Raw genomic sequence first — 16,018 nt, forward strand, 5'->3', positions numbered from 1 at the left:
TTTGACTTCAATATGTAAAAAAAAAAAGAATTTTGAAACTGATTTTCATCCACTGTTTAGATTTTTGTACTAGAAATGTATGCAAATTATTGCAGATTTCATTAAATAATAGCATATGTAAGCCTAACATTTTAGAAAACTTGTAATATAAAAAATGTTTGCAGTCAAAGTAATCAATCAGCTGGGTAAGTAAGATAAGTATTAGTTGAAATTTTTTTTTTTTTTTTTTTTTTTTTTAATATATACCCTATTTACCTGCAGTGTCTTGCCTCAAGCAAGTCTTGGTAAGCACCTTGTTTGGACAACTTTAAAGGTGATTTGCTCAATATTTAGATTTTTTTTTTTTGTGCCCTCAGATTCCAGATTTTCAAATAGTTGCATCTCAGCCAAATATTGTCCTATTCTAACATTTATTCAGCTTTCAGATGGTGTATAAATCTCAGTTTCAAAAAATTCAAAGTCACCCTTATGGCTGGTTTTGTGGTCCAGGGTCACATATAAATGTGCAGAATGCCAGCTGCTGTGGTTATGTGAGAGTGATATGAAAGGCTTATTCTTTGCTTTGTTTGTTCTGTTATTAGTGATTGTGTGGTCATAACTGACAGCCAGAAGGCAGATGGCGTTCCAGACCGCCACCGTTATGGCCGCATGAAACTCCTGCATTTCCATGATAACTATCGCCCAGCTTACTGGGGGACCTGGTCCAAAAAGAGCACTCATATCTCACCACGCTGCCCGCTGAGACTGGACAAGGTAAATGCAGCATTACAAACTTTACTGTTGTCATTGTGATTACTGTCTAAATACACTTGTTTTTCCTGTGGTAATTTCTCAAACATATGAAGGAAGTTTTGATAATAAGATATCCATGGATACAATCTGTGGCATGTTTACTTAGGAAAAGTTTGGATAAGATCTGAGCAGGACAATAGCTTGGCAGTTTTTCAGCATGTAAAAATTAATTGGTCACTGTTGAGGGCCCGAGAGTCCACTTAGCTAACTGCTTCCTCTGATTTCAAGCAGTTCAGAAATAAACCCAACAATGCCCCAACTCCCTCTGATTCTGCAGCAACTCTGTATTTGAAGTTTATCAATTGGCTAGTGAGAAGACCAATTAAGATCATTTTAGCATTGTGTAACCTATGGTTTTCACCATGTGAAAAGTACACATTTCTACCATAAAAATAAAAATAAACCCCAGAGGAAATTGAAACATTGAAATTAAAAATCTTAAAAAGTTTAAACTTCAGCAGAATGGGAAATGTGGTTGTTCTGTGGCAATTAACCAAAGGATCATTTGATCTCATATTATAGGTGTTATTCATAGTTGTAAAAGTTTTTGCATTGTGACTCTGATAAAATACTTGTGTTTTCAGCACTCTAGTTTGTGTAAAAACTGGCAAATCACAATTGACAATTTAAAATTGAAGTCATAATTAATATAAAAATATCAGTGAAAATTGATGTAAGAAAAAATCAATATGCCAAAAAAGTGTTGGTTTTTTTTTCCGCTCCATAATGCTTTTTTGACTTTTTTGATTCACAGAATTTTTTTTTTTTGCCATTTTTGCCTTTTATTGTGATAGGACAGATCAGTAATGACAGGAAGCAAAGAGGGAGAGAGATGGGGTGGGGGTGGGATCGGGAAAGGTCCTCAAGTAACTTATCTCATTGTGACAATGTGACTATTGCCCTACTCTTTATAAAATGTTGGATATATAACATTATGTATATCCATGTGCATGTGGTATTACTCTCATTGGGAGATACTAGACAGCGAAAGTCAACTGCTTGATTGCATGATATATTTGCAAAATGTAACTTATATTACCCAGTTCTAATCTGCAAAATACAACTTTAAATAGTGCCCTATGAAATCAGTGTTTTTGTTTTGTTTTTTTCATTTAAATTTAATTTGAATTTATTTTTATAGACCATGTTTTAATGGTTAAAAAAATATATTAATCAAAAAGCATGTTAAATTAATTAAAATCATGAAACCTAGACAATTGAACAAGTTTTTACAAGCTTGTAATAACTTGTAGTTACAAGTAACAAAAATATTCTTTAAAAATGAAGGTTTGTAGTAATTTTATTAGAACTATTATCATTACATTAAGTAATATATTTCTGTCAAAGTTTCTTCAAGTTAAACTGAACATTTATTTTGACATTACTGTGAAGACCTTTAAGTTTCTGTTTGTATATGATATGGTGATTTTTCTCAACAGAAATGGTCAAATGCTCACAAAGTGATTGCAGTTTTAGAGATTGTTTGTGTTCACGTACTCATATTGAGGTGGCAGAGGCTGAAGACACCGCAAACGTCACTTGCTTCAGTGTGTGTGTAGTAAACAAAACTTGTTTACTAAATTGTATTTCTACTGCTTAATATACACTAGTCCATATCACATGTTGGTTAAAGTGTACCAACCTGTTTTTTAATTTATTCATCCAAAATTTGGCAAAGTCTATGACATTATGCGTTGTACAGTATATTCCATTTTTATGAGTGGATTCTGTGATTCCCTCATTTTCTGCATTGCGAAAATCATAGGGCTCTTTATAAGACACAAAGGTATTAAAATTATTAATGTTAACATTGTGGGTTTTTTTTTAAGCTGCTTTGAAATGTATAATTATGGCTTTATTTTCCAAGCATTATTTTTATGTGGTGGAATTAGGCTTCCATAATAACTTCAAGTTTTTGTCTTATCAGGAGCTGCTAGATTATGAGGTGGACAGTGATGAAGAATGGGAGGAAGAGGAGCCGGGAGAGTCTCTTTCACACAGTGAGGGGGTAAGCAATATGATGAGATTCTGCAGTGACAAAATAACCACTGTTGTCTGCATTTTTAAAAATGGTGCTGACTTAAACCTGGCTTTTCCTTCCAGGATGATGACGATGAAGGAGGAGATGACGACGACGATGATGATGGGTTCTTTGTGCCCCACGGTTATTTGTCAGAAGGGGAAGGAGCACTTGAGGAAGATGAGGTATTTGAATGAGACGACACAAGACAGGGGAAATTTCAGTTACGTTGTGATGCTAATGGGTTTCTCTTGCAGGAGGGTGGAGATCCAGAGAAGCAGAAGGTGCGTCAGAGGATGAAGGCTCGTGAATGGGAGACCGAGCTGATGTCTAAAGGGAAGGTAAAGGTGTTGGAGGCAGTTGTGCGTGGCTGTCTGTGGGAGGGAGAAGAACCTGCACTGGACCTCCTGCAACAGTACGCTATCTGCATGCTTGAACCTTTACCCAAAGATGACCCCTGTACTCCTGAACAGGACCCCTCACGCCAACAGAGGAATGAGAAATGTGAGTACAATGTGTGCTTGAGTGTTATATGCATGGTAGATTTTAGATACAGCACACACACTGTATGAATGTAATAAGTTCACTTTCAGAATAAAAATGTCTGGATAATTTACTCACCCCCATGTCATCCAAAATGTTCATGTCTTAAGAAATTAAGGTTTTTGAGGAAAACATTCCAGGATTTTTCTCCATATAGTGGACTTTAGTGGCTATCAATGGGTTGAAGATCCAAATTGCAGTTTCAGAGCAGTTTCGAAGTGCTCTGCATGATCCCAGATGAGGAATAAGGGTCTTATTTAGTAAAACAATCAGCCAAAAAAATTATGTATATACTTTTTAAAACCACAAATGCTCGTCTTGCACTAGTGCGACTTCACGCATTTAGTAATCACGTTGGAAAGGTGTTTACAAAGTGAACGTGCAGAGAGAAAAAAGGTAAAACACCAATGTTGGAAGATTTTGAAGTTTGAGGAGAACATGAGATGGAGTTTTTCGCCCTACCCTACCTTCATGAAGTAGACAGATGAAAAAAAACTGCGGCTGCATGGAATATATTGCAAATGTAAATATTGTGACATGCATATAGCAACAGCATGCAATATCTGAATCAATTTAATAATAGGCTACTTCAAAGCGTTGCAAAAATGTTTTAGGTTGACGCATATTGCAGAGAATAGACTGGGCACTCGACTGACTTGGTTGACTTTAAAAAAAAATAGTTAAGTGCATTAAGTTGCGGAAAACAACTCCGTGCTGTCTGACCCCCACCTGCAGTGCATGCATAAGCTGCATCTCAGGTAGCTTGTGATTTAAAGCAAGTCTTTCATGCCTCCATTTATTTAAACAAACACACACACACACAGAATTATGTCAAAATACCTGCCTCGACAATAAACTCAGCTAGTTATGTTTTAAATGAGTGTTAATAGCTGAGAAAGAAATCAAATGTGTATCATTATATTGGATCTGTGCAGTCGGTCTTAAAGGGACAGCAGCCTATTAATATGTGCTGCTGTCTATATGTCACTAATGTTAATTAAACACAGCTTTAACAAAGATTATTCTACATTTACTTCATACAGTGAGCATTTTACACTTAATTATTACACATCTACCTGAATACTACTGTTAGACCTTTATTTGTAACTGTTGCCTTATAGGAAAGGAAGGAAAGGAGGTGACGTGAGGCCAAGTATGGTGACCCATACTCGGAATTTGTGCTCTGAATTTAACCCATCCAAGTGCACACACAGTAGTGAACACACACCCGGAGCAGTGGGCAGTGGTGCCTTGCTCAAGGGACTCACCTCAGTCGTGGTATTGAGGGTGGAGAGAGTGCTGGTAATTCACTCCCCACCCCGGACCTGAGACTCGAACCCGCAACCTTTGGGTTACAAGTCCGACTCTCTAACCATTAGGCCACGGCTGCCCCTTATACATATCTATGCTTGTAATTTGTGTATTTGTTCTTTGTTTTTTTTTTTTTGTTTTTTTTCCTTCAAAATTGCACAGCCCTAGTAAAACTATAAACATGCACCCCAGAGCTAGTGCAAGACCAGCATTTTTGGTTAAAAAGGAATTTTTTTTTTTTTCATTTTGCTAGATACAACCCTTATTCTTCAGCTGGGGTTGTGTAGAGCCCTTTTGAATCTGCATTGAAACTGCAGTTTGGACCTTCAACCTGATGATCAACACGGAAGTCCACTTTATAGAGAAAAATCCTGTTGTTTTCCTCAAATTTTAACTTTTTTTTGACTGAAGACAGGGACATCTTGGATGTTAATCTTTTAAAAGCCGTGTGAATCACCAGTGAAAATTCACACCTAAAAATGGGCACACCATGAATATGAACAGCTGAAACTGCCTTCACTATATACTTTAATTACATTTGTGCTATAAAACCCTCTAACATGTTTTGTTGTGATGTTGATGCATTTTTCCCTTCTCTTTAGTGCTGTTACAGCTGCTGCCCTTGCTGCATGGGAATGTGAACAGCAGTAAGATCATAATCAACGAGTTTCTGGAGTTCTGTCGCCAGCAAACATCCTCACCCCCTGAAGGCCCTTTGAATTGTAATGACAACATCCCACCCAGGTAGGTCAGCCTCTCAGTGTCATACTGAAAGTTAGCGTCAACCTGGATCCTTTGGCAAAACCCCAACAGGATTCATCAGCTTGGGTATTACTGCATTACAAATAAACACAACTTTTAATCATTTTGAAGCATATATATAAACCGAAATAAAAACAAAAGCAAGTGGGTGAGCTATAAATGACCTACACCAGTCACATGACAAGCTTCTGACAACTTTCAGTCTAAAAAGTTGGAAAATTTGAGTTAAGAATAGTTAGCCACTTGTTAGCAACTGGCTTTTTAAAGATACATACAAGCATACAAAAATCACTAGTTGGAATTACTGATGCATTTTATGCTCTGAAAATATCTGTTGCTAAATTCCTTTGGAAATATGTGGCTATTTTGGTGTACATTTCTCTGTAAATCGAAAGACTCATTTGCCTAATGCCTGGAAACATGTCACTGACTTCCAGTTGCACTCCGGGGGAGTGTTTTTGGCAGTGTGTCAGAATATTATGTAGCTACACAAAACACATTTCAAGGCTCAACAAAGGAAAGCCCGATTATCCAGGGCCAGCACGAAAGCCATTCGGGACAGTTGACTGATTTATCACTGACCCCATGAAAGTTTAGAATTTGTATATGTTTGTAAGCCTTGCCAATTTTAACTTTCAAGCAATTTTAAAGCTTTCAAGTGCAAAAAAACAACTTTTATTTAGTAGCCGCAAAGTGCGCAAACAACAAATTGAGTTTTCTTTTGCATCTTGCTTTAACGGACAAACGCACATTCCTTTCCACATCGTCTTGTGCTTGAACTGACAAATACAAAAAAAGTATGTCAAGATAACCGTTGGGGAGTATCCTCAAAAACAGTTGTCTTTAAGTGAACTTAAACAGAACTTTGTGAAAAATCTCAAGTGTGTTATATTTAATCCATGCATTGTCTCTTAAAAGTAAACACGCCTACATTACCAACTCCTGTCGGTGTTCTTAACGCTCAAAGAAAAAAAAAAAAATCATTCACTGCTCTTGACTGAATAACTTTCATTTCATTTATATAGTGAAGAATATGCAATGTTATTGTACATTTGAATATTAATTTCTGTACCTGAACACCAGCTACATGAACCTAAAAACTTAAAGCACTGTTCAATTAGTATCTTTGTGCTGTTTGTGTAATTTGTTAATTCTTCCTTTTTAACAGCAGTTAATTTCTTTAATAATCTTTGTACTTTATTAAATGGCATAAAAGTGCTTCCATTTAAAAACTACTTACCCAACAAATATATAGTTTAAAAAAAGTAATTGCAACTTTATATCTTACAATTATGATTTTTTTTCTTGTAATTGCAAGTTTGTGAAATATAAACTCACAATGGTGAGTTATATAGTTTATAAATTGTGAGAATTCTTAGAAATAGTCTAATGGTGCGTTCACACCGGACGCGACTTGCGCGGAAAAAACGCGCTATTCGCGCGTAGTTGAACGCTTGAACATTTGAGTTTACTCGCGCCATTCGCGCGGTAAAAATCGCGTCATTCGCGCGTGACATTTTCTTCACAGCAGACGCAAATTCGCGTCATGGGACGGGCTTCTGCCACTCGTCAGTGGGAAAGTAGTTATAAATAGGTGAATGAGCTCAATTTGCCAGCTTTAGCTTGCTTGTAGTCTCAATATATGTGTATGTAGGTCAAATTGAGTAAAGAGTGTTTTTTAAAACTAACCAGATTGTCCGACCGCTTCACTCACTTTCTTCCTAGCAAGATCCTTTTTATTCCTGTTTCTACAAAAGTCCAAAGATGTATCGTACAGCTCCGAGTGACCACAGACAGCAACGGTGATTTTGTCCTCCATTGTTGTTTCGGATTTCTGCCTCCGTCACTACTAGAGCAAGCTCCTGATTGGTTAACGCGGCGCGGATTTTCGCCAAAGTTCAGATTTTTGAACTCGCGCGTTTCGCGTGATTCGCGCGAATGGCGCGGCAATCGCTTGAAACGCTCAATGCGCGCCGCAGGATGGCTATTCGCGTCTTTGCATTGACTTAACATGTAAATCACTCGCGCTTGCCGCTTCATTCGCGTCCGGTGTGAACGCACCTTAACAGTTTTGACTTCTCAGAAGTCGCAAACTCGCAATTCAAATACATAAAGCCGCAATTGTGAGTTGTAAAGTCAGAATTGCGAGACAAACAAAATGGACCTTTCTCACATTTCTGGGTTTCTCAGCAGCAGAAGTTGTCATCGTTGGGTAAAATTCGAGAGCAGTGACTGGGAGAGTACCACAAATATATTTTTTGAGTTCCCATTTGGTCAAATAGCAAAAGAAATAAAGAGGTATAAACTTGCAATTGTGAGGAAAAAAGTCAGAGTTGCAAGTTTTTATATCTCAATGTATGTATCAGAAATTTATTTATTAAACTACAAGATAATATGGGTCAAAAGGACCAGTGAAAATTTGAACCAATTGCCCAACCAGGCCAGTAGAAAAATCCTTAGTGTTGAGTTGCATTTCTAAGCATTTTCTCTTTTTGTTTGGCAAAAGGATCCACATCAGGCGTATCATAAAGGAGCACGCCGTGTACGAAAAGCGTTCTACTTACCGACGAAGCTGCTGGTACGTGCATCCGGAAGTACTGGCCCGTCATTCTCAGGAGGCTTTGCCCATTCCCTGCCAGTGGACCTACCTCACCTCCGGCGCTCACGTCCCCCGCGATGAGCACGCCGGCTCACAGGGCAGCTCGCCCACCGCATCCAGCTCCACCACACCCTCCAACAAGAGGAAAAGTGCCAGCAGCCACTCCATCACAAAATACATGAAGAAATGTGGTGAATCCGAACAGGTGCAGTGTGTACATCATTGTGTTTTTGCTTAATATCCATTTGTCCTCTGCTAACTTTGATTTGCTGCTATTTAGACCGAGGCCATGGAGACCGACGGCTTCCAAGCGGACACAGAAGATGACGAAGACGATGATTGCGTCATCATCGGGGAACAATCTGGTTGGTATATAATGCTAGTAAAGCTTCACAAAAAACATGTATGTCTCTGGACCACAAACCAGCCATAAGGGTCTTTTTTTTTTCTAGGGGCCAAACACCTATTGTATGCGTTGCTGTTCTTTTTCTCCCTCCACTCTTGAGTCTATCGCAGCCCATAGAACCACTTGTGGGAAAGTTGTGAAATTCGGCACACTGATTAAGGACAGTCCCAACATTAACCATAACAAGTTTGGAGTCTCTAACTTAAACTCTCTAGCATCACCACTTGTCCAAACTTTCACAAATTTTTATACTAATAACTTTTGAACCATAAGGCACAGAAGGAAAATAGCCATTTCAAATGGACAACAACAAAAAAAATCCTAAGGTTTAGATTTTTTTGCTCACTTGAATATTTTTAAATAGTTTAAGAACTTTTTCGAACTCGCCTTAGCTAATTTTGGTGAAAATCAGACAAACCATCTTAGATCATCTTTAGACCATGCTAACAAAAAGCTATGGATTTCAAGTTGATTTGTTAAACTGTTCTTGAACAACACGCAAATGAATTCTACGTAAAGCATGCAAAAATGGGTATGAGCCTGTATCTTCACAATGGTTTGGCATGTAGGACCAAACTTAGTGTTATAACAAGCATGACTTGAGGCTACCTGCAGTGTTTCGGCACAGTGCCGCCTAGTGGTTTGGAGATATGAAAAAATGGCAATTTTTACTTATAACTTCTGAATGGTTTGGCCAAAATCATAAAACTGGTCTCTTTAGATTCGGTGGAGCACGCCGAGTCAAACCATACCCAATTTTCCCATGTCGGCCATTTTGAAGGAATTGATGTGCCTTTACGAAACTAGGTATGCAGGGTTTCCGCGGGGTCTTAAAAAGTCTTAAAAAGTCTAAAATTTAAAAATCAAAATTTTAGGCCTTAAAAAGTCTTAAATTCGCTGTTCTAGGTCTTAAATAATTTTACACAGGTCTTATTTTTCCGATGTCCATGTAACGCTACCTCTAATGCTCATTTAAATTCTCTTTCTGTTGTTTCCGTGGTGTTGTAGTTCTTTATTTCACTATTCCAAATATAATTTGCTGAATTTAAACTACAAATGAGACCAGCATGCAATAGCCAATCAGCTTTCTGTTATTGGCGCGAGTCTCTCTCGGATTGTACCGCAGAAGTCAAATGGATTTAATTTTTTAGCTATGAGGAAGTGCAAGTTTAGCGAAACTGGGCTTGGAAAAACTGAATATAGGGCTTGGCTAAGGCCAGTTGCTAACAACTGTAGATTTTTTTTCTCCCTCTGTGGAAGTTTCTGCGTCTTCAGACAGAATCGCAGTATTTATATAACATTTATAATATATATATTTATAAATCAATAAATGTATTTAAAACATTAATCTCACTTTTAATTTTGCAGTGTAAATTATGTAATCTCACTGCTAACAGCCATTTAGAATTTATTGATAAATTCATGAAATAAATTTCAAAGGTACGCATACATTTCAAAAGTAAAAAAAAAAATCGCTTCAGAATTTTTTTTTTTAAATCAGATATTTCTAGTGGTACTTTTATGGGGATATTTTGTGTGGAATAGTATCTGCTGATATGGAAAGTTCACTGTATATCGTAGTAATACATTTAATTTATGACAGCCATGAAATTTTGTTTACTTTTTACATTAAACACATTAAATATCACATATGCATGTAATATAATATCTATTTCCATTACAGGTTTAGGTCTTAAATTTCATATAAGGTGGTATTAAAAAGGTCTTAAAAAGTCTTAAATTTCACTTGTTCATATCTGCAGAAACCCTGGTATGTCTTTGGCACTATGCCCTGATGGTACTGAAAAACTTTGGGGGCAGTAATAATAAAGTTACAATGAAATTTGATATATTCCCTGGGTCATGCCGAGAACATTGATACCAATTTTACCATAATTGGCAGAACTTCCTGTCCGCCAATTTGATTGATGTTGAAGACCTATTTTCTCGAAACTCCTCCTAGACTGTTAGTCCAATTCTCACCAAATTTGACTCTGATCATCTTCAGACCAAGCTGGCAACCAGTTATAAATTTCATGTTGATATATACGAAACGGTTTTTGTTTGGTCAATCAATGTATTTGCTGGAAAGAGGCCAAACTGCATCTGAGGCTGTATCTCTGCAAAGCTTTGACATATTTACACCAAACTTTGTATGTGCCATTGTCACCTCACACTGACCACGCCACATCAATTTGGTAACCGCGCCACCTATTGGTCAAGAGTAGTAAACCTTTTATTAATCGCTAATAATGAAATTTCCAAAAATGCTTGTAACTTTTCATTACATTAGCCTATTGTAATCAAACTGTTCTCAAAACATTCATTCGGTCATGCTGACAACATAGATACCAATTTTGCTTTATGTTGAAAACCTAATTTTTCGAACTCCTCCTAGACCAATGGTCCGATTTTCACCAAATTTGCCTCTGATCATCTTCATCGGGGCCCCTAGAATAAAGTTGTCCAAATGAAGTTCTTAGCAATGCAAATTACTAATCAAAAATAAAGTTTTGATATTTACATTAAGAAATTCACAAAATGGCTTCATGGAACATGATCTTTACTTAATATCCTAAGGAATTTTGGCATAAAAGAAAAATAATTTTAACCCATACAATGTATTTTTGGCTATTGCTACTTAAGACTGTTTTTGTGGTCCAGCGTCAACGTCTGCTAGAATAACCTTGATAAATGTGTTTCCTCATAGGATCATCCGAACAGGATGCTAACACGTCCTTGCAGAAAACCGAGAGAACCACAGAGCCCATGGACATGAATGCATCCGAAACTGCTGCTCTTGCCCTACCCTGTCCCACCCCAGCTACCGCCTGAGATCTGACACCAGACGTTCAAAATCTGATCTACACTTCGAAGGATCACACAGTATTAAAGGTCCCCAGAATGAATCATTTGTTTCCTCTTCTATAAGTGGAGGTCTGTTAGACGGTGTGCCGCTCTTCTTTATAGGTGAGGTCCCACTTTTTGAAAGTGTGTAAAGCCTCTGAACAACCAATCGGGAGGTTGATGCTGTCTGCTGGGCTTGGTGCTCGGCTCGTTTTAAATCCTTTATTTTGTTTTCTCATTCAGAATACTTGAACTGGTGTATGTCTTTCAAAAATAATGACAATTGAAATATATTGCACTTTTATATTCCACTTCTGTTTCTTTCTTTCTTTCTTTCTTCTACCCCCCATCTTAACTAGAAGTCTTTCCCTTGTTTTCTTTTCCCAAAAGGCTTTGTATAATAACAGCATATGCCATTTGTTGCCCAGGCTGCTGAATGCGGTGTAAATACTATTTTTGTTTTTTGGAAAAATGATGCAGAAGCTGAAATAGTGGGTGGCCGTCCAACACAGGGGGGAAAAAACAGCAGCATTGGCGAAGTGTTTTCTTAATTGTCTCGAAATAAACTACGCCGTAGTTTGCAGTTGTAATGGGTTTCCTACAAAGCTTGTTTAAATAAAGCATTATTTAAAAATGAACAACTTTTAATATGCTGTTAACGAACGTTTTTCTTTCCAAGTGATCACATGTGCAGTTTGCTTTCTTTCACACTTTCACACTCATATCATCTGACAATGCATTTTATTTCATGTCACATCAAACGCAAAAGAACACAACATTGTGAACTTAAAGTAGTGTGTAAAATACAAGCACTGTTAATTTTTGAATATAGCATAGTTTAATAAAGGGACAAGCTTGTGATAATTTTCTTATGCAACAGAATCAGTCTAATACCCAAAGTATTCACCTTGTTTTTAACATAAAACATTTTTAACTTGTCTGTGCAAGGTTTCCCATGTCAGCCACTTTACAAAAACGATCCAATGTGCTCTGCAATATTGCAAGCTGGTGTGTTATAATATTATTAGTTGTATTTATTATCAGAATTATAAACACTGGTTTGTAGCTAAATTGTTTTACTTTCTACTGCACTTTAAGTTATTTACCTGTAGCAGCCAGTATAGCGAAAGTTTACTTATGCATTTAAAAATAAGGTGGAGGTCTGTTGCGAACACAGCTTTTCAAAGGATACTTAATTAATTGGCATCTGTTAGCATGCATGAACACATGGCATTAGAAAGATTCAGAGCTGGGACACACTAGATTATTTTTAAGTCTTAACTGATTTCAAGACCATGGGAGACCACAGACATGAAGACAGTTTCAAGTCGGATTAACCTTATTCTTTAATGCTGTAGTAAGCCTACGCCCAAAACATCCGGTTACTTAGCCACTACAGGGAAATAACGAGAAGAATAACAACATGCAGTAAATGGTAACTGTTTGTACTACAAACCTTTGTTCATAATTAAGATAATGCATTAAAATAATATGGTAAGAAACCAAATTGCATTATCAAGCAGCAAATAATCACACCACAAAATAGAGGATTTTTTGGACAAAGTTGTGACAAATCTCCTCGTTCAGAATACAGTGCATATTAGGGTCTGGCTAGCCTAAAACTTGTCTAGTGTCAGCCCTTTTTTTAGTTATCTTACTTTTAATGAGAGTGAACACGACCATTTGTAAATATGCAAGGCCTCCGGTGTCAATCACTTCTAGTTCTTGTATCAGTACAAAAGAGTCATTATATTGCTAAAAAATGGAAACTGATAATTATCATATTTTATTCATTATCATAACCATAAACACAGTTGTTTGTAAGGCAACCATTTTTACAGTTTACTGTAGTTTTGCTATCGTTCTAATTATTGTTCTAGTTTACATATAGCGGCTGATGAAGTCTCTGTGTGCTGCCCATAGAAGCCTGTTCCCACCACTGAATAAAAAATAAAAAAGGCTACTTTTTATTTTACAATTCTGAGGACTTCCCTCAATTGTAAGTATACATACGAACTGAGATACAAACTCTCATTTGCGAAAGTCTGAATTGCAAGTTCTTGCATCACAATTCTAAGAAAGAAAAAAAAATCAGTTGCGTACAAAGTCAGAATTGCGAGACAAACTTGCATTTGCAAGAAAGTCTGAATTTTGAGTTTTGATCTTGCAATTCTGACTTTTTTCCTCAGAATTGATACAAACTTGCAATTTTGTCTTTTTTTCTCAGAATTGTGAGTTATGAAGTCAGAATTATAAGATATAAACTCTCAAATCTGACTAATTCTCAGAATTGCGTTATATAAACTAGCAATTGTGAGTTATAACGTTAGAATTGCGAGACACATTTGCAATTCTGTGAAATAAAGTCAGAATTGCGAGATAAACAGAATTCTTTTTTTCTAAGAATTATGATTGCAATTCTGACTTTATAACAACTGCAAGATATTAAGTCAGAATTGTAAACATTTTTCACTCAAAACTGCAAGTTTATATCTTATTTATATAAACAAACTTGCATTTGCGAGAAAGTCTGAATTGCGAGTTTTAATCTCATTTTGTTTTGCTTGTTTTATCTCAATTTCCAGCATTTGTGACTTTATATCATGCAATTCTAAGAAAAATTGTCTGAACTGAGATACAAACTCTCATTTGCGCAAGTCTGAATTGCAAGTTCTTGCATCACAATTCTAAGAAAGAAAAAAAAATCAGTTGCGTACAAAGTCAGAATTGCGAGACAAACTTGCATTTGCAAGAAAGTCTGAATTTTGAGTTTTGATCTTGCAATTCTCACTTTCTCGCATTTCTAAGTTTATATCATGCAATTTTAAGAAAGTCAATTGTGTGTGAATTCAAAATTGCGAGATATAAACTTGCGTGTGAGTCTGAGTTGCGAGTTTTTATCTCGCAATTCTGACTTTCTCGCATTTGAGTTTAGCACGCAATTCTAAGAAAAAGTGAATTGTGGGATACAGACTTGCATTTGTGACAGTCTGAACTACAAAAAGTCTATGAAAAAATTCTGAATTATTCCTGTAATTCCGACTTTCTCGCATTTGAGTTTATATCACGCAGTCAGAATTGCCAGTTTATATCTCAATTCTGAGGAAAAAAGTCTGAATTGCGTGATAAACTCATTTGTGAAAGTCTGAATTCTGTTTATCTTGCAATTCTAATTTTTATGCATTAGTGACTTTATATCACACAATTCTAAAAAAAAATCAGATTTCTGAGATACAAACTCACATTTGAGTTTATATCATGCAATTTCAAGAAAAGTCATAATTGCCAGTTTATCTCAATTCTGAGGGAAAAATTGCAAGGTACAAACTTGAATTTGTGAAAGTGAACTACGAAAAGTCTGAAGTCTACGGAAAAAATTCGGAATTGCGACTGTATCTTGCAATTCTGACTTTTTCTTAGAAGTGCGTGATAAACTCAAATGTCTGAGTCAGAATTACGAAAAACTTAATTCTGACTTTTTCACAAATGCAAGTTTGTATCTCGCAATTCTGACTTTTTCTTAGAATTGCGTGATATAAACTCACAAATGTGAGAAAGTCAGAATTGCAAGATACAAAGTCGCATTTGCAAAAAAGTGAATTGTGTTTATCTTGCGATTCTGGCTGAGTTTATATATAAACTTGCATTTGTGAGAAAGTCAGAATTTCAAGTTCTCGCATTTGAGTTTATCACGCTCTTCTGAGAAAAAGTCAGAATTGCAAGATACAGTCACTTTTTATCTCGCAATTCTAAATTTCTGGCATTCAAGTTTATCACAGAATTCTAGTCAGAATAGCGTAAAAAAGTCTGAATTGTGAGTTTTTATCTTGCAATTCTGACTTTTTTCTTGCAGTTATCACGCAATTCCAAAAAAAGTCTGAATTGCGAGTTTTTATCTTGCAAACATTTTTTCTTGCAATTGAATTCATGTCGCGCAATTTCAAGAAAAAAAGTCAGAATTGCCAGTTTATATCTCAATTCTGAGAGGAAAAAGCCACAATATTTTTTTATTCAGTGGCAGAAACAGGCTTTTTATAGTTGCCAACTTGTGGACAAACTAATTAGTGCAAAAAAAATTTGCATTTCAAAAAACTAGATAAATTTGTTGTACTGTATGCATAAAAACTAAAGTATACTTTGGGCTTTATTATACAACTCATGGTGACAACTGAAACAAGTGGACATTTATCTGCGTTAGGAGGTAGATTGTTGTTGGAGACCAGAGCTTTGTGTCTAATATAAGTTGTGTTATAACATTCATGCGTAGTTTCATTTATGTTAAGCAGGAAACAAAACACTAATACAACACAAAAGGCAATCAGAACTGATGTTAAATCAGTGCTTCAGTCGTCACAATGAGATTTTATGGTACATCAACATTTCTCTTTCAACTCTTTCAGCAGTAGCTAAAAAGTGCTATAAATTACAACAGATCCTCTTACAGAACCGAGCGTCTTCCCTCACTACATAATGACTGGTTATGTTACCTCAAGCAACAATGCATTATAATAAGACAGATTGTTTGGAAATTGGCCCATAAGGTGCAAACACTCCTCATTACACATCACTGACAGGAAAAACTCCTGCGTTTAGCACCATATAAGTCCACCTCGCACATGCTGTGGACACACTCAATGCATCGGGCCCATCCTGTGGAAACCGTGTGGGGTTGTGGTGGTGGACGATGGGAGAGAAACTCACTAAGAGCACAGGCGGGGATAGCAGCGAGACTAAATGT

The 16,018-nt window shown here is 36.5% G+C and overlaps 1 protein-coding gene across 1 annotated transcript in view; it reads left to right on the forward strand.

The window, feature by feature from the left end:
- Nucleotides 1–11,609, forward strand: part of LOC141315886 (chromatin assembly factor 1 subunit A-like) — a 28,780-nt gene extending 17,171 nt beyond the window's left edge. Inside the window, exons 9-16 of the mRNA XM_073832728.1 lie at nucleotides 582–753; nucleotides 2,720–2,800; nucleotides 2,896–2,997; nucleotides 3,070–3,316; nucleotides 5,269–5,410; nucleotides 7,935–8,232; nucleotides 8,308–8,392; nucleotides 11,144–11,609. Coding sequence (XP_073688829.1) covers nucleotides 582–753; nucleotides 2,720–2,800; nucleotides 2,896–2,997; nucleotides 3,070–3,316; nucleotides 5,269–5,410; nucleotides 7,935–8,232; nucleotides 8,308–8,392; nucleotides 11,144–11,268 — 1,252 coding nt within the window. The 3' untranslated portion in view covers nucleotides 11,269–11,609. The remainder of the gene's footprint in view (nucleotides 1–581; nucleotides 754–2,719; nucleotides 2,801–2,895; nucleotides 2,998–3,069; nucleotides 3,317–5,268; nucleotides 5,411–7,934; nucleotides 8,233–8,307; nucleotides 8,393–11,143) is intronic.
- Nucleotides 11,610–16,018: the final 4,409 nt, after the last annotated feature.

The sequence above is a fragment of the Garra rufa genome, unplaced genomic scaffold (genome assembly GCF_049309525.1).
Source record: "Garra rufa unplaced genomic scaffold, GarRuf1.0 hap1_unplaced_042, whole genome shotgun sequence".
Taxonomy (NCBI): domain Eukaryota; kingdom Metazoa; phylum Chordata; class Actinopteri; order Cypriniformes; family Cyprinidae; genus Garra; species Garra rufa.